The sequence below is a fragment of the Malurus melanocephalus genome, unplaced genomic scaffold (genome assembly GCF_030028575.1).
Source record: "Malurus melanocephalus ecotype Western Australia unplaced genomic scaffold, MMel_1.1 scaffold_17, whole genome shotgun sequence".
NCBI lineage: Eukaryota > Metazoa > Chordata > Aves > Passeriformes > Maluridae > Malurus > Malurus melanocephalus.
In genome coordinates this window covers 3,833,361-3,852,376 of record NW_026623249.1, presented here as the reverse complement: position 1 = coordinate 3,852,376, position 19,016 = coordinate 3,833,361, and the positions used below count along the sequence as shown (strand labels likewise).

General features: G+C 41.4%; 1 protein-coding gene across 1 annotated transcript; it reads right to left on the bottom strand.

Annotated features, from left to right (window-relative positions):
• Positions 1-697: 697 nt before the first annotated feature.
• On the bottom strand, positions 698-11,644 carry RBX1 (ring-box 1). The gene is made up of 5 exons (XM_057388916.1): positions 11,519-11,644; positions 9,151-9,229; positions 3,567-3,637; positions 2,233-2,318; positions 698-878 (listed from the first exon to the last, which is right to left on the bottom strand). Exons 1-5 carry the CDS (start codon positions 11,594-11,596, stop codon positions 866-868), a joined length of 327 nt encoding a protein of 108 aa, XP_057244899.1. The 5' UTR covers positions 11,597-11,644; the 3' UTR covers positions 698-865.
• Positions 11,645-19,016: the final 7,372 nt, after the last annotated feature.

Below are 19,016 nucleotides of genomic sequence, written 5' to 3'. Positions count from 1 at the left end.
ATTTGATGTAGCAAGAAGGATATCGGGCCATTTGGCAGAGAAGACACCAAACAGACCTTTAGGCAGTTTTCAAAGGAACAAGTTTTGGCTAGCGTGACTTGAAGTGGGAAAAATATCAGTAAAAAGTCAACCAAGAATTGGTATGTTTACATACTGCTTACTTTTAGCTTTCCAGCCAACCTAGCACATGCCTTTCCTGAGTTTACTTTCACTCAACACATGAAAGTGCTTTATCAACACTGATTAAACGTGACATCCAGTTTCTGTTCCCCAAAGCTAAACAGCTGGAACTGGGAAGTTAGTGAAAATTTCCTCTGCAGGGGAGCTGGTCTAGTCAAACTCAAGAGCAGAAATGGGAGAACAGTTTCTAATGATGACACAACGCCTAATTGTATAGATCATCATTTCAACTCAGCTGCAAGAAAGCATGTCCACACAAAAATCTATTTGCATAAACTACTCCTAGCCAGGCCAAGTATCCACTGCACTACACAATGGAGCTTAATACCGACCTCAGTGAGCCAAAGGTGTGGTTCTCAGTTGTGTGGGAGTAGGAGCAGACTCATAGTCAAAAGCCTGGCACAGCAAAACCAAGCACTGCCCCGTTAAAGAGTTAAGCTTAGCTTCAGTYCCCAGTCTGCAGATAATTCTCCTTCCTCACCCTCTGATTGCCCACTCCTGAACACAAGACAAAAAATTTTGACAAGAAGCTCCAGCAAGACTTTATTCAGTGGTATACAATAGGAAGAAATTAGCATGAAAGGAGAATCATATACTTTACTGACTTTCCAAGTCACTAAAACAAGCCCATAGTGACAAGAACAATTGAGTTCGATGACATAACAAGAAGCCTGTGACCATTTCTCTAGTGTCCATACCTGCAAATAGATAATATGTTAATGCTTTTTTTAAAGTTACAATTCATAGTAGTGCTGATTTGGGTGGATTTATATTCATTCTAGCACAGCATAATTAAYATGTAAATGGGATGAAGGTGAAACGATGTTAAGCAAATCTTAAGAAGTTCTCCACATTTCACTTTCTCTAAAAGTTAGAAGAGAGCCTGAGCAATCCCCAACACCAGGTGCAACAGTATCAGCATCTTTTGCCACAATTCCCACTTCAAATACATCCTGCACAGAACAAAGCCAAAGCTTGCCATAGCCCTAGAAATAATACTGAGCACAAATAAAAAGRTAATAATTCATGTCTCCATTTCTCATCATTGCTGCCCGTGCAATGTTAAGTGATTAGCCAGACAACATGGACTCAGTTTTTATTGTGCGTTCATGAAAACATCATAATATCAAAACCATGGTACTTAGTTGTCATGTCAACGATGATTTGCACAACTGACCATGTACCAGAGCCCAAAGGCAATCCTCAACAGTTATAGTACTTGTTATATCTGTTTTGCTTTGGTTCAATCTGGACTCTAATTAGATTTTTTTTTTTTAAAGTGAGTGGAGAGAGGGACAATCCACAGTTAAGAAAAGATTAATGGATAAATGATGGAGAATGAAGCAAGTGAGAGGCAAACTGCCTAACTATTCTCAGTGTACAACTACCTCTCAAAATACAATTACCSCTCAAAAATACATTCCTGGATCTCCTCCTACTATTCTTAACGTAAGACCTTTAAAAAACATTAAATAATAAAGAAAAAAAAAAACCAAACAAACAAAAAAACCCCCCCAGAAATTAAGAATAAATGGGCCAAAGCCACAGGAATGGCTACATGGACACTTAATTTCCAGATGCTATGAAATTGGCTGTAGTAATCTCTGAGACTATCAGAGTTATAAAACAAATCATCAAGATAACAGAGGAACCCAGTAAGATGTTTGGCACCTCAGCAGAAACACTCTGGAACCCAAGTAGCTGAATTCAGGTMATTCTCTAAACCCAAATTGCTCAAGCAACAGCACAATATTCACCTGAGACTCCCATTCTAGCTAATTCCATTTCCCTCCTGCTCTCCATTCTTTAGAAAGAATGTCAATAGAAATCACTACTTTTTAACAGCTCCCACTTACTCCACAGCTGTTTGGACTTCCTTCAGAGTTCATTTAGAACTAGGTATCTAAGGAAAGGTCCATATACAGCAAGGTGGAGGAAAAAGCTTTTCTGAACTATGCCCTCAGCCATACCAATCTAACACTGATCATTTATAGTTACAGAAGTCCATTTATAGCTGGACTTTTCGTCTTGAAATCTGTGCAGAATACTTACTTTTGGAACTCCCATTCCCTGTTGTCCAGCGGACACACTTGGCGAGTTTTGAGCCAGCGAGAGATGCAGTGGAAGTGGAAAGCATGCTGGAAGACAAAGTTCATATCACATCATTTTAGAATGTATGAATGTATCTCAATATGAAAACTAACACTGAAAGCATCACAGTAAGAACAGAGAAACAAGACTTTGCAGGCAAAGGTGGGGATGACTGAACAGTTAATTAGCTGGTAAGGAATTGATCCACGTTTTCAGAGAGGAAGAAACAGTGAAATGGCAGGAGGGAGCCTGCTCCACAGAGCATGCAGCAGCAACTGACTGACTTCTGATGAAAGAGTGCAGAGTTTAGCAGCTGCTAAAAYTGGCAGAACAGATGCTGATAAGAAGCATAATCAGAAAGAAAAGTGAGGATTTCAGAGTGAGTAGCAGGAATGATATGAATGTATACATGCTGAAGAAAACTCTGTCAGCTTGCAGGAGATACCAGAGCCTGAATAAAAAGGGATTTGCAAAATTAGAAAGAAAAAAAAATCTCTATTACTTGTTTAATAAGGATACCCTTTTCTATACTCCATACAGTTACTTAAAACCAAGATTCCACTTGGGGTGACTCTCACACACAACATCTTTTTGACACTAGAATATTCTGACACAGTTAAAAATTTTGCTCTTGTCCTCAGCAAACAGAATTGTAACATTTATAGTCCTGTTCCAGCATTATCACAGTGTAACTCAATCCCACAACACAGTGAAGATGGGACTGAGGAACAGGAAGTTATTCCACTATAGAATATTTTATTTTCCAACTCAGGCCCTGAGTAGCTAAGAGGTATTCAGGTTTGGAGTTCTAGTGGGACTAGGTAGAAAGGAGTCCAGAAGGTAACACATTGGAAGAGCTGGAGATGAAACACTAGATCTGATTTGATCTTCCCCCAAAACTGGAAGCAAATCACCTGGTTATCCCAGATTGACTCTTTGAATTAACCTGCACAAAGACAAACCAAGTATGCTGACATCTAAGCAATCATATTACCGGGGGAAAGGAAAAAGTAGAACTCCTAGGCCAACCATGATCAGGAAAATCATGCTCCGAATGCAGGGTCTATTGTTCTTTAAAAAAAATTAATTAAAGCTCATCCTCCTCCCTTTGCTTCTGTGTCTCATTATATCTCTAYAACTTTATTTTCTTCTCTCTCTCTTCTTTCTACATTGTAGTAAATACGTGGACTTTAAAGTTCTTATTTCTGGTGGATTATGTGAAACATGTTACAGAACTATTGTGTGGAGTGATAGCATCACCCCATACAAGCTCCAAGTAAACCAGTTTTCCTTACATTGCAGACGCCCCATGCAACTGTGCACTCTTCAGAGGTAGCTGATGCTTGGTTTGCTTGACATTCTATACCTGTGAAAATAAAGAATTGAACACATATACAAAACAGTTAAAGATGTACATGCAACACCAACTGGTAGATTTCTTCATAATAGCAAGTGGAGGCAGGTGAGGAAGAGCTCTTTGTTTTTTTTGTATTTAACACACTACAAAGTATCAAGAACTGTGGTTTAATGTGTACTGTTTTTCCAAAAGTATCTGATCAAAACACACTTAATCCTGTTTCCTCCTTCCTCTACTTTTTCAGTATTCCAGAGTTCCAGAGGGCAAGAGTAYATAACTCATCTGCTGGCAACATGTGTCTGCTTCCCAAATTTCAAGGATGAATATTTTTATTTTTTCCTCTTGTGYTCAAAGAGATGTTTTTTGATGATCAGTTGACCATTTAATTAAACTTCTTATCCAGGTTTCTCTCTATATTTATTCAATGTCTTGTCAGATATKATGTACTTTATTTACAAAATAATTTGCTCACCTAATGCTGGAATTTTCCTGTCTTTAATTTACAGTCTCCTAATAGGTACACCCCAAAAATACACAATAGGAAATACAGTTAAAAAATTTATGGTTTGGACCTTTTATACCTTGGAGCTGAGTACCCAGGATRATCCCCAAAAAATCCTACTATTTATGGGTTTGGGTTATGTTTGGGGCTTTTGTATGAGATGGTGTGGATGAAGGAGATAAGAAAGTGAGGAAAGAAGGAAGAACAACACRAAGAAAATAAATCTTGCAAGCTGGTTTTCCGCTCCAAAGCCTGAACAATTCACTTTTGCTCCAACTCAAGAAGAAACTTCAGAAGAAAAAAMAAAAGATACTTTCAACTCTTTCACAGTCAGCAGCACAAACCTATGAGACCARCATTGTACTTCCTGCTAAAGGATGCCTGCTTTAAGAATCAAACCCAAATGATTTAAAAAGACCTGCTGATAGTTGATCAGCTTAGAACTCAAGACCTGGGTTTGTTGCTTTCTTGTTTGGCAGATATTTTTTTTTCCAGCAAAGAAGATGTCTGAATAACCTCCAATTCTCTATTCACTGCTTATATGCTTGAATATGCTCAGAGAAAAAGGAATTTCATTCACCAATTAAAGATTCACATACTTTCAAATCCCACGGGTTTCGCTGAAAAATGTGATCTCTATTTGTTCTGTCCTATTCATCCCTTTCTCCATTTTTCACGCTTTTCASGTGCAGAGGTGAACAAAAAAAGAGAAAGGACCATTTTTTCTAAGATGTGAGAGGTCAGTCAACCTTGGTCATGAGGAACTACTCAAAACAAGACTGATGTCTCAAACTCAGTAGCAACAACTGTTTAGCAAGACTTGAGCGAACCTGTATTTATCGTATGGTTTACATCAAAGATATGATACACCACAGCAGAAAGTCCAAAGCTCAATCCCTTGCCTGCCTATTTAAGAAAACAAATTCCAGTACTCCTGAAATGTCTGATGTCTAGATTCCTGAATCTCTCAATACATGCAGCAGTAAAACYAAATCTGATTAATAAAATGGAAGATGCTCAAGACCCTTGAAGAACTTCAACTACTTTGGATACTTGTATAAAATTCTACATATGAGATTGTCGCAACGATTTCACTGTTACTGCAGTACAGATTCAAGATCATGGGACATAGTATACTAAGTTTTTTACTGACCAGAGTCTGCACAGTAACAGAAAATGGTGAGAAGACAAGGAGTAGAAAAAGATGAGGAAATTCATCTGAAGGAAGAAAAGTCAAAGGGTAAGCGAAGTTTAACTCAGGAAGTCTCTACTGAAAGCAAGGAAAATACTCCAGCATACTTGTTTCTTCTGTTTCTTCTCTTTTCCTGCTTGAAACAAAATATTGGGCATATTAGACATGAAGTCCATCTAACCCATTTTTGTGTCCTCTGTCTTTTTTTTCTTCCCTTTCTAAGTGCACCTAACCTGGGAGCTACATGAACACAATTTTTAATTTTTCAGGATTTAAAAGACTCTATTATGCTTGAGAGTGAAAGGGAAGAAAGATAGTTTAGGCAAGGAAAAGAAGCAGCACTGACACTCATTTCAGTGTTACTCAAACTTTCATTGGCAAGCCTAAACTTTACTGACAGTCTAAAGCATGAAGGTCCCAAAAGTTCAAGAGGACAGATGAATTTCTGTGGAAGTGGCTGAGGAGTTCTCTGGTGGTGATGTAAAGCSCTTCCAACAAGACACCTAGTTTCAGCTCCCCCGTCAAACACATGGAGACTACTGCTAGTGCTGCTAGCTTTGGCTGCCAAAAAAGGCCCTCCCAAAAGCTGAAGCACTTTTTGGTCTCCTCCTGCTTCGTTTCAGAAAAGGACAATATACCAAGAAATAAAAAATAAATAAAACACATGGATAATCCTGTCATAGAATGAAAGCTGATGATTCTGGCTCTTGAAAGAAAGAAAAGTTATTTACCATCTGCTGATCCTAGAGAAATAGTAAGAGACAGTAACAAGTATTGAAGGAATAGTAAATGACTTTTCTGTTGCCTTGCATTTGACAGAGTATCTGCAGGTGAGGGCAGAAGGCTACAGCTAAAACCTRAAATACCTGTAAATAATTGTGAAAGCTGCAATGGAAGCATTTCAACTTAGGGAGTTACGGAAATGCATCTTATATAATGGCATCATTAGAACCAGCCCACTTCCTATACATYTTCTATTGGAGAAATTGTCTGAATTCCCACATCAAGAAATAAATCCAAACCCATTCAATCTAATAAACTCTGAGATCCTTCTTTGGATTCTATGMAACGTATCTATCTTTGTGAAGCTGGCTTCATGGTACTTTGCATGTTACTGTCAAAGTATTTTGATGGCATATTTTACACAGTTCAAACCTATACTGGTAATCTTACTACAGTATTACATTACAATTTTTAGACAAGAAGATAATCCAATATACTAAACACACTGTTAACGCTGCCCAGCTTACCATGTTGCAGTGACAGCACAAGACTGCAGGTTTTTGAAGGAAGACTAAAGTAAAATGCAAACAGAACCCAGGTCTTTCCAGAGAAGAATGAAACCAAAACACTGAAAATCTACTCATTCCTTCTGTACACTGAATACAAACCAAACTGAGGGCAGCAGAGATCCTTTGAATCACATTATTACTGTGTCATAAGGCACATGCATGAGGAGAGCTGCATGACACCTTAAAACTGATGCCTAACTTTGTAACATTAACAAACTTCCAYTACCATCACTGGCATTACTTATCAGTCATTCAGTGTTTTCCCATTCAAGATTTCTCTTTGTTGCTAGGAGTGGGAGACTTTTATATCCTGCATTTTATGAAATCAAATCTTGGTTTGTTCTTCCCTGCACATTCTATTAATTTTTTCTCAAGTTGCCATCACTTCACATCTTATGCTTGAAAATTTAATTAAAGGGTTGTTTAACAACATTAATGATCTGTAACAAGGAAGTAAGCAAATCCAGAGGCAACACTGATCTCGGAATACCAATTTAGATACCCCTTCTACTCTGTATACTGTCAATTTTAGTCTGTCATTTGCAGTCCAGGCTCCTCATAACATTGCTCATAAACAAATTAATAATGTGTTATGCTTGAGCAATTAAAAAAATAAATTACCTATGCCTTTTTCCTTTACTGTTTTTCCTAATGTACCTATGTACTTCTCAACCTCACCCACATTTTGGTAGAACTTCTTAAAATACTTTTTTTAAGAACAGACAAACAAAATTTATTACTGAAAAATAGCATCTATCCATTCTTCTTCCATCTCCTCCACAACTCTCCTTCATCCCATATGTCCTACTGGCTATTTATGAAAAAAACAATTGCAAATACATGAGACTGCATTTGGTCTGTCATGGAAGGCACTATTAATTCTGAGACAGATTGATAGAATTAAACACACCACTATCTACTCTCTTACAATACATTCCATTTATCATGACTAATTATCTTGAATTACAGGATTTTATGTATTTATTCTATACATTTGTAAATTTGTAAATTCTGTAAATGTAACCTATGTTCTAACAACTCTTTGAAATTCCATTTGCCTRTCAGCAACACACTTTCCTCTCTAACATACGATAAACCTGACAGACTAAGTATCAGTCCAGTGTCCACCTCCTTTTGAAACCACCCTCCAAGATAGTACAGGTTAGAGACACTTAAAAAGGAAATCTTTACATCAAAAGACCTCAACATATTTCATAATCCCTGTTCTCTTTARTGTTATAGTTCCCTGTCTAACAACCAAGAATAAACTGAAGCATGGATAGGCAGTAACTGGCTCAAAATACAAACATTTGTCCCAAAGAAGAGAAGTGAACTGGCCTAACCCCATTTTTAGACCTGTGTGTTACAGTGTGTTTTCTCTTTACTAAAAAAACCACAATGCACCCAAACAAAACTCGGGAAAGTAATTTCGTAATTATTATTTAAATATGAAGTAAGATCAGGTGCATCCCTCAGTAGCTACTACCATAAACTTGAAGTCTCATTTTTCTGAAGTGTTTTATTTTCATACTGTCTTACTGACAGTAAGTTACCAATACCATTGGCTCCAAAGGCAACCATACAAAAACAAAGTGCAACAAAACTATTCCAATAGGATCAGGACAGGTCATCGTCAGCCACTGCCACTGGACCTGAGCTTGTTTTTGGGGGGTTCCACCAGCCTCACATGTTAGGAATATAGGCATATTTCTATCTGGGGTATATCTTCTGTCCCTCATGATTGAAACAATCATACCAACAGTGCCTTATCAGTTTTAAGCAGAACAAAAAAGGGTTTGTACTCATTACCAATACTTTGAGGGACTGAAATCAGTGACTTCATGCAYACACATCTATTTCATGATAGAAATGAACCATCAAGATTATATAGGAAAAAAAATCAAACCAATACTAACAATGTATTGTTTTTTATTTTAGCATTTGAAATGTTGAAATGAATCTCCTTTGTAAGTGAACAATTAATTCTCTAGGTGGCTACAAAATTCCYCCTACTATAACAGGTACTAAGTTAGTTAGGCAAGGTAGGTTTTGTAGAATGAGCAGTCAAATGCATTTGCTAGTTCATACCTTTCCTTGCCAGACACAGAGAGTTTACAAGATTTCATCTTAATGAGTGTCATCAAGGAGTTGATGCTCATAGCAACCTCCCCAACTCTGAAATTTAATACCTGTCTTTGTAAGGAAAGCCTGTTAACTCTGAATAATTTCAGTTTCTCTTAATTATTACTTCTATTCCTCYTTGTTGCACTCAAAATATAATCAGCAGTATCATCTCATCTGTTGATGTGGCATCAARTTATCATACTCTTTACATGAAAAGGGTGAAGGAAAAGCAGTATGGTGACAGTAAAAACAGATTATGAGATTTCAGCATTACATAAAACACAGATTAGCAGAAGACTTAGTTCCTAACTGAAAGCTTTGTTTGCTGAATGATATCCTCAACTGGAGTAATTTCAGCTGCTCATCACACACAGGTCCAAACTGTCAAGTGTGTCCCCCACCATTTACTTACATAGATCCATAATATGGTTTCTGCAAATGGCACAGTTATCAACCACAATGTCCCATGCCCACAGAGCTACAGCATTCCACTAGAGAGAGGGGGAAAAAAGAAAAACATAATTTTGATTCAATTTACAGTGGATAGCATTCCTTGTTTTCTGCAAGACCCCATGTATTTTTTGAAACAGAAAAGCTGGAATATCTGAAAAAAAAAAAAAAAAATTAGCAGTCCAGAATAATTCTCTGTCTTGAGTTCAGGTTACTAGGAAGCAGTGATATATTCCTCTCACAAACCTCCCAGATCCAATGTTTCCTTCCCACTTATCAGACAAGATAATTCCCACAGTCCGCCCCCCACCCTTCATTTTTTGTGAAACAAATGCAAACACCTGAACTTCTACTGAAGCTCCAAAAGCAAGGATGCAGCTCATGCCAAATCCTCAATTCTGAAGAAAAGTGCCTTGGAGAAAGGCCAATTCAGATACGATTTTTGTTAAGAGGAACTCCCATTATTTGCAGCAGTTCTTCTAGAATTCACCTTTCAGAGCAGCTGGGGTCAAGAACCAAATCTCTAATGCTACTCTCCACTGACTCCTGCATAATCTTCCCTACAAAAGGCTAATAAGCAACAACCTATCACCAAAGCTGGATATAAAAGTTTTAAAGTACTCTCAAATGAACCTTTCAAAGACTTCCTTTATACATATAAAAAAGTAATAGCACTGTCTTATGCTACTTCATGGGAAGGGTTTGAGGACTTTAGGGCAAGCTATGCAGAAAAACATGGCACCTTTTTACTCCTCCCAGCAAAAACCATAATCAGGTCTTTTGCAAACTCATTAAATAAATAGGCCTGCCTTCAAAGCAATCTAAAATATTGTACAGGTAATCAGAATAATTTACTACCCTAATTTACTACCTAARTAGTACAGATTTTTTCCCCCTGACATTATCTCAGTATATCATTGTACTGACTGTACCATAGTAAATTTACTGTGTTCCATTTCCATCTCAATGCTTTCATTGTTTTCCCTCAGTTTGGGACTCTGAAGGAGGAATGCAGACTTCCAAGTATTGACAAGCAGTTTCCGACTTTGAAAAGCACTTCAGTTTTTCATTAGTAYTGATACAAAACATATTCACAATACTACTAGATCTTCTAGGACATGCACCATAAGTGACCTCATTTTTTCCCATATCTTTCAACTTCAAGTATAGTTGGCCTTGTGGCTGAGGTACTCATCTCTCATGGACTTCATCCACACTTCAAGGCAGCTGAGATAGAAGTTCTCAGCACCCTTAGCTCTCCACACACTCCAATACTTAATCTCTTGTCCCATCATAGTCTACTCGATGACCCACAGACCTGTACTGAGCCACACATGCAACAACGGTCTTGGTACCTTGCTGGGGAGGAGGAATCCCACTGACACACAAACTGTACCACTTCCTGCAGGTCTCATTTTATCTGTCCTTATTTCCAAAGCACATGCAATTATGTCACTCAAACACTTCCTTCTGCACAGATCCATGTGTTTCCATCATCACTGATGGTAGCTGCATCTCAAACAAAACATCTGCAAGCAGGAATCACTGGAAATGACACACTAATATCCATTCTAGGGGTCATTTTTCCTCAAATTATACCTTAGTACAAGCCCATATAATCTATCCCTTCTTCTCTATACCCTCGTGAAGAGGCTTGGACCATCACCATGATCCAACTGACAAACTGGTGGCASTGGACAGGAGGAGAGAGATACAATGGCTGCTCTCAGCAAGGAGGCGAAGCCAGGATGGAATGAGAACATTTGCTGACTAACACGTTTTAATGGCTCGATTTAGACACGGAGAAAAAAAGTCAGCCATAGACATTTGTAGAAAGCATTTCAGGTAGCACATGGTGCAGCCCGGGCGGCTGGGCCAGAGGCCGGGGGTGATGAGAGGCGGAAGCACTCTAACGCTGCTCCCCGGCCTCAGCTGCCCAGAGACTCTGGGTAGGGAATAGCCGATGCCCATCGGGGCGGCAGCGCCCGAGGGGAACGAACGGCGGAGCCCGGACCGGGCATTCCCGGGCCAGCACGGCCCCGGCGGCAACCCCTGCTCCCGCCCCCCCCCAGCCGCGCCCGCTGATTGGCCACCTTCCACTGCACGTGCGGCGGCCCGCCTCAGCCATTGGCTCGGACACACGCCAGGACTCTCCGCAGGCCTCGCCTCGCCCCGCCCCTCCCACAGCCCCGGTGCGGAACCGGGAGCCCGGCTCCGTGAGGGGAGCGGGAAGTCGCCCCCTCCTCCGCCCCGCTCGCCGCCATGAGGCCGGCCCCAGTCCCCCCCGTCCCTCCGGGAGCAGCCGGAGGAGCGCGCTGGCGGGGCCTCACTTTCTTCACTTCGAAGCGCTTCTTGCCGGCGCCGCTGTTGGTACCGCTGGGGGTGTCCACATCCATCGCGGCCGCCATTTTGGGTGCGTGAGTCGGCGCGTCCCGCTCCGCGCGCGTGCGCGGCAGGGCGGGGCAGCGGGACGGAGGAGCGGGAGGCGGAAGGCGGGATCCTCTGATGGCCGCACCCCCTTGGCGCAACGCCCCCTCGCCGGCAGATGCTGGGTCTCAGGGCGCGGGCACGTGAGCGCGGGCACGTGAGCGCCCTCCTAAGGGCGGTGGCCAGGGCGGGGCCGCGCGGAGTTACCTCATCAGTTCCTCACCAGTGGTCGGCCTCTCGGTACAGCACCTGGGATCCCTTGAGGTTTGCCTTCTTGCTCTCTTCACGTGAGCGGCTTCAGCCCTCAATGAACTCCTAGCTTGTTTTCGCCCATCGTAATCGATGCAGCATGAGGTGGGGTCGGGATGTTGCTGCTGTAGGTAGCCCTTTTGTTCTCCCGCAGTCCAGGTTTTTTTTAAAAGGAACACGGAATTTCTGGAGACAGGATGAGCAGCGTCCAGACTACGCTTACGGCGTGCAATTTGGGTTTACAGTAGTTACAAACAATGTGGATTTAAAGGTGCTGCCATAGCTGCCCAAGCCCTGCCTGTTCTGTTGCAAGGATGGAGACAACAGGCACGGCAGCTGCTTCTGGGAGCTTCTCCGGTCAGCACCTTCCCGAGAAGGTCAGTGGTAGTATTCCCCACGATATGGAAACTGAGGCGAATACACTCCCCRGCAGGACAACTGCAGGTCTTGAAATTTCATCCACCTCTGCAGATCCCTAGAGATGCAATCTATCTGCAGAGTCACCCCTTCCAAATCCATCTGTGCACTGTGCTGCTCCTTGGATGTGGGAAAGAGGAGATTGTAGAAGCACTAAAAGGAATGTTCTTTTGCGTAGATACAGGCAGGCAATGTCTGTACTGTACCTCTTATAAGTACTCAGGCTCAGCAGCACTGTTCTGTTCTGGCTCCATTGTACCCATCTTGCTGTATGCATACAGCTTTTTCCTGAGACCCAGTCCTTGCTGGGATGGAGTATCTGGCAGTCTCCAAATAAATTTTAACCTAAAGTAGGGATCTGCAATAAGAATGAGATGATGCTGTCATTGGATGTGTTAGAATAATTTTAATATTTGAATTGGGATTCCTATTTGAAAGACATGTAACACTTACGCCTTGACTTACGCACATACCTAAATATTTGCAGGGTCAGGCTGAGCCTGAAAGTTGCACAGACAATAAAGGTAAATTTGAAGAAGAAAAATGTCCTTCCTCTTGTAAACATCCTCTAACACCTCTTGTTACGTACATGAAAAGCTTCCATTTTGCTGAACTGTTCCTTTCCCCAGATGCTGCTTGATTATGGGGCGTCTCTACTACTATAAATTGCAGGTGCACAAATTCAGGTTTCCATCCTGTTGTTCTGCATTCAGGACTATTGCAAAGGAGTGTTGAAAATGGGAGATGGGTGCTTGAGAAAATGCATTTTTCACCTTCGAGAAAATAGCTCTTTTCAAAGCAGAATTTCCAAGATTTCTTATTAATAGAAACATCGATTTTAACCCTAATTCCTAAATGGGTATGACAATGTCCCAAGTAGGACATTTCTCAGTAAGAAACCAGGACATTGAACAAACATGTAGACTAGGATATATACATACCAGAGAAAAGTTAACATTCATTTTCATTGTAAGTGACTACTGTAATATAATCTTACAGTCTCCCCACCTCGGCTGATGTCACCAGCCAGAGGTGGTTGCCAATGGGTAAAAGCCATGCAGCCAGCTTTCATGCGGTCTGGGTTTATCTTTGGGTATCTGGCAGCAAAAACAATGTAGCAACACATCTCCAGTTAAGTCTTGTCATGAAGGTGGTGGTGTTCTTAAAAAAAACCAAAAAAGGTAGCAAACCTGGTGCAGGACAGAACACATACCTGCATGTTTCATTAATTAGTATTTACCGATATGTATATGCAGATACATTTTACCRAGTGCATATGGAGATCTTCAGTATGCTTTGCAAAGTGAAATTAGTGACATTATAGTCCTGCACTGCTTAAAAAGGGCTAAGCTGCTTTCTTTGCTGTACATGAAATAATCTGTTTTCTGTTGATTTTAGTGCCATCTCTAATCTCTTTCCTCTAGGAAAAGTGGAGCTTCTCAGACCTGTTTTCCCCTATATATCTTTCCTTTATATATGTTGTGGAGAGTTGTCAGGAGCTGATGCAGAAAGGTTACAGCTTTGAAAGGCATCAGTCTCAAAAGAAGTATAACACTGAGGTCCAAATTACCAGGCATGCTTTGAAGAATGGATCATTTTGCAAATCTCTGGRACATGCCAGGGAAAAAGAGAAGGCTGCCAAATTAAAAAGACTAGGTAACATGTGACAACTACTGTGAATGTGGTTAGTCCTGATTAAAATGAGGCAAACTCTCTGTCTCCCAGTTGTCAAAGATTGTCCCAAAAGGCAACGTACCAAAAACCTTTCAAAATCAGTGTCTTGGGTTTTGGTCACTGTCCTTCTCTGTTCCATATATTCTGTTGGTAGTGTGTAGTTTATTTTTCTGCAGACACAAACATTATCCTGTGTGGGATTTATCCCTCAAATGCTTCCCTCCTTCCATACATGGACTCTTTGAAAGTGTGTGCCTGACTAGACTGCTGTGGAACTGCTCCTGGAGGGGTGGCTGCTTGCAGCCCTGGTTCTGCACCTGCGTGGAAACTGGGCAGAAGGCCTGGTGGTGGTCATACTGACACAACTTGTCCCTCCAGAGCAGAAGGATCCACATGGCAGGGGGTGGATCCTCCAGAACTGAGTTGGAAGGAAAATGCAGACAGGCAAGGTGGATTTGCTTAGTCCTCACTACCTGAGCTGTTTGCATTCTGCTTTCTGGCCCCAGAGAAGATAAGCAGTTATCATGACTAATCCTCCAGTGTGACAGGGTCTTTCTGGTGCACTTGGGTCACATAGGAAAGAAACAGTTCTTAAAGAGAATTGAAGCACTTTCAAACATTCTTCAGAGCAAAAACTTCCCTTTACTTCTCTAACTGTCATGAGAGTAAGAATGGGTCTTCCAAGACTGCCGKCAGCCAAAATGGGAGAAAAAAAGGGATGTGGCCCCTTTCTAAGTGCTTGCAGACCTCAAGTTTTCTCTTGTCTTTCTCTGCTTCACCCTCTCAGTGCTGCCTGCTTAAGGTGTGATTCCAATGGTGCCCTAAGCAGTGTCAAGCAGGAATTACCTGGTATATGTGACTAGTTGACTGTCAGTGGTTGCCATCCAAGGAGCAAAAAACAGGTGCACTTTATTACTTTTTGAAGAACTGTAGGGCTGACTGGCTTGCTGCCCTACAGTTGCTGGTGCTAGTGAAACCATTTGACTTGGCTAAGATGGGAATTCTAACACCCTTTGCTTTTGGATGCATAAGCCGACAGAGAGCATTCACAAATTACTGTTGGGGCAAAACTGAATCTACGGTTATTCCGTATTGTTAAAAAATTTTCTCGAAGTAGGCAGACAACCTCCCACCAAGGCTCTGCAAAGCTCTGTAGCACCTCCATCTGATTCAGTGTGCTTGGCATAGGGAAATTGAATTCAGAGAACAGAGCCAGAGGGGTAGATTAAGCAATATACCCCATAGATTTTTGGACCAGACTCTGCTTGGTTTCTGTGGAAAGACAAACCCCCTGCCTCTATGTATATTTTCCAGATGATGGTCACATTAAGCCCCATATAGTGCCCCTATCTTGGTAATGCATTACTAGAACCTCAGGAGACAATGGGAGCCTGCAAACTGGCTAAAAAGAACAGATGATTCTTCTCTGAGAGAGAAGCAGGTTGTAGCATTGAATGGAATGGTGACTAATTGTTCTCCTTTCTCCTGGCATTTTACCTTAAGATAAAATAACATGCAACCACTGTGCGAGCCTGCAGGAAAGTGGGTGCTTACACGGTATGGACTGATTCTGCCCAATCTCCTGCAGAGAGCCTTTCCCCAAACATGAATAAAAAAGCAACTGGGGCTGTGGCTGTAGGCTCAGCAAATGACACTGTCCCCACAGTGGGAATTTTGGGCCCCACACCATGCCTGACAGTCAGCTGCAGCTTATGCAGAGAAACATGGTCAGGACAGAGGGATCCCAGTGTGTTGCTGTGAGGATGTTGGGCTGATTGCATATTGCTTCACGGAAGGGCTTGAAGCTATCCCTCCTCTGCCTGAACACCCCTGTGCTCCCCATGCTTGCTCCCAGCTAAGGCCTTCCATCTCCAAAGGAATCCAACACCAACCCCACCTCCTCCCTGCCAACCCTTTACAGTTCTGGGTGCCAAGCTGCAGACGCTGATCGCATCTGGCTGTGCTGCCACCTCCCGAGAGAAAGCAGCATCCCGGCTTCTGCTCAGAGGAAAAACGTTCCGCAGCTAGGCTCCCAGCCTGCATGGAGATCCCCGGGGGAGCCAGGACTCTCCACACCGCCTGCAGCCTGGGGAGGCAAGACGTGGGACCAAGAGTCACAGCTCCTCTAGGTCAGCTGCAGCCCGGCCACCTCTGTTATTCACAAGGTTGAAGAAGCAGGAGGGTAAGACTGCCTACAGCAGCTGAGAAAAAAAATGCATACACAGGGAAGAGTGAAGGTTTGAGAGAGAAATAATCTTTAACCTGAGCTGGGATTGCAATGAGATGTCAGAGACAGGCTGGGATTGTAATTGAGAGAGAGGACAAGCCTTTCAGAGGGTAACTAACAGGAAAGCAGTGGCAAGACAGTGGTTTATTAACCTAAATATCCCAGAAAAACTGCATGAGCTGACAAGGACTATGGGATAGTCCAAGTGCAGGATACTGCAACATTTGAGTATCAGGTCACAGTCTGGATCTCTTTCATTGCTCAAACAAGAGTTTTCAAAGTGCCTTTTATCCTTTTAGGGAGGATATAAAAAAAAAAGGAGAACRTTATGATAACTTAATACAAGTAATTATATTCATTTACTACTGCATGTAAGCAGCACTGGAAGATCTGCCAGGCTAATTGGCAGTAGCCAGGAAAAACCACAAGAGTAACTGAAGTAGAAACACAAGCTTGGCTGCATATAAATCAATAAACTCCTACTGATTTGGGAAATCCATGAACCTTCAGAAACATGAGGGGAGGCAGTTCCAGACTGCTGTGTGGGAGACACTAAAATACTGTTTACAGATATTCTTATCTACAACTTTTCCCTGACAGTCTTGAATGTGGGGAGAGAGTCGTAAAGAGGGAATAAGAACTAAAATCAGACCAAAAAAAAGAAAAAAAAAAATCAAAAAAAGAGAGGTCTGGAAGCTACCTCCACTGACTCAAAGATTTTAGTGATTTTTGAAAAGAAGGTGAGAACCATTGAGCTGAAGCTTTTCATTTGTCTTCCATATTAATTCTTTGTTCTTATCAAGAAATATAGTATCCCAAAATTGCTCCAAAGATCTCTTGACTGAATCAAGTTCCTAACTGCAGGCCCTGCTCAATAAAACACAATCCATTAGCCTTTGCCATCCTTCTTTGTCACAATAGGAAAGATGCTGCTGATGGTAAAAGCCTTTTGTTGAAGCCCCTGATAGTCATTGCAAAGGCACCATTTGACAATAGGAAACTGTAAAGATCCAAGTTTTTCTGTCACTTTTTGGTTTTTTTTTTGTTACTGTTGGTTTAGTTTGGTTTTAGGCAGGGGGATGTTGAAAACGGTTCAGGTGTGATTTCAGGGAAAAAAAATTAACTATTTTTTACCATTTTTTCTTAGACACAGAGGAATAGGAAAAAAAAGCTAGGTGACCCACAGACATGACAATTTCTGGTACAAAAMCTATATGGATATTACAAAAGAAGCCAAGAGTGAGGGAGCCATCAATCCTCTGCCTCTCATACCAGCAGGATCAAAAAGTGGTGGTACCTAAGTCAGATAGTCCTCAGAAGGATTTAAATAATTTCTGGCATTTAACCACTCTGTTATTAATGCCCAGATAAAGACAATATACTGAGATTAGCCATGGACTTCACTTGAAAGTTCATTACAGCCTCTATATCAGCAAATCCCACAGGAGATGGTCTCTCTGCCAGCTTTATACTAGATGTACCTAGAATGTATCTTGCTGTGTTAAACACCCTTTCCTTTAATTTCCAAAATCAGCACAACTGGATCTCCAGAACCTCAGCAGAAAGAAGGGCTATTTGAGGCAGCGAGCTTTCGCTGATCAGAACATAGGAGCTCTCCAATTCTGACAGGTGCAGGAAATGCAGAAAATAGGAGCAAGCAGAGAAGCAAGTGTAAGGTGCAGAGCCTGCTGCTTTAGTAATTTTTGCTTTTGGTAATTTACCACTGCAAAGTGACATAGTCCCTTCTTCTCTCCCCTCCAGTCATGGTGAGGGTTTTGTGTTTTTTCTTTCTCCTTCTACTCACTGCATTCATAAATTTTATTCCTCAACCCAGTTTAAGGATTTRCTGATCTGTCCTAGGAGGAAGAGGAAAGAGCCATATCCATCAATCCACCTCACCTGCAGTCAACRAGACTTTAACAAATAAAAAACCAGAACAAAACGCAGCAGCTTTGGGGATGTTCAGCAAGACATGTTTTATGCGTTTAATCCACTTGGTACCAAGGTTCCTTTACCTCAGGATATTGAAATACTCATGAGTTTATCATGAAAGATCATTGTGTTTGAGTTCAGTCACATCCCATAACCTTTTGTGAGTATGCAACCATTCAGGATAATCACTTGCACAGGTTTGAATGGGAATATTGTAAGTAATTTTGAGGAACCAGGAAAGCTGGAAAGAAACCAGAAATCTACCAGTACCACACACATCCAAACCATCAGCAGTCACCACCAGACCCTTTTGAACCCCTGGAGGAGAAAAAACAAAGGCCCATTCTCTTACCTCCTTTAGCTCATACAAGAACCTACCTTTGCATTTAGATACTTTTCTCCTCCTGGGGTTTGGAGTGGCAAAGAAAGCTACAAAATGCTCAACAGCAACCTTTGATTAGAGAGGAGTATGAAACTGAGGAAGTACCTTTAAAACTCTTCCTTCATACAGCAAAACTGTCAAATAATTAAAACATTTTGGATAGTAGAAAGAAAACTGCTTACTCACTTTCCTCAGTTTTAGGACAGGAGCAGATGACAATTTATTTGGATAAGAGTGGGGTGGGAGAGGTTGAGAGACCAATAAGCCTCCRGAGTGCAACTTACATTCCCACGTTATTTGATTAATAATTAAGGTAGTTTCTTATACTAAACCAATTTCCCCTGAATATACTTTACTATTTCCTTCTATTTACTGCTTTCACGCCTGCTTTCTCTCACAGATTCTATGTGAGAATGATGGATGATTCTATGATTGTTGTTGTTTTTCAACTCAGTCATTAAAACCCAGGTTATAGGTCTGTTGAAATGTAGAAATTATAGGGTATTCTTTCCCTTCTACA

Excerpts from the sequence above, each read along its gene's own strand:
- RBX1 (XM_057388916.1), bottom strand. The coding sequence starts at position 11,596 with ATGGCGGCCGCGATGGATGTGGACACCCCCAGCGGTACCAACAGCGGC. Across the intron at positions 9,230-11,518 it reads AGCGCTTCGAAGTGAAGAAA|TGGAATGCTGTAGCTCTGTG; the intron begins GTGAGGCCCCGC and ends CCCTCTCTCTAG. Across the intron at positions 2,319-3,566 it reads TTGCATGGGGCGTCTGCAAT|CATGCTTTCCACTTCCACTG; the intron begins GTAAGGAAAACT and ends TTTGTCTTCCAG.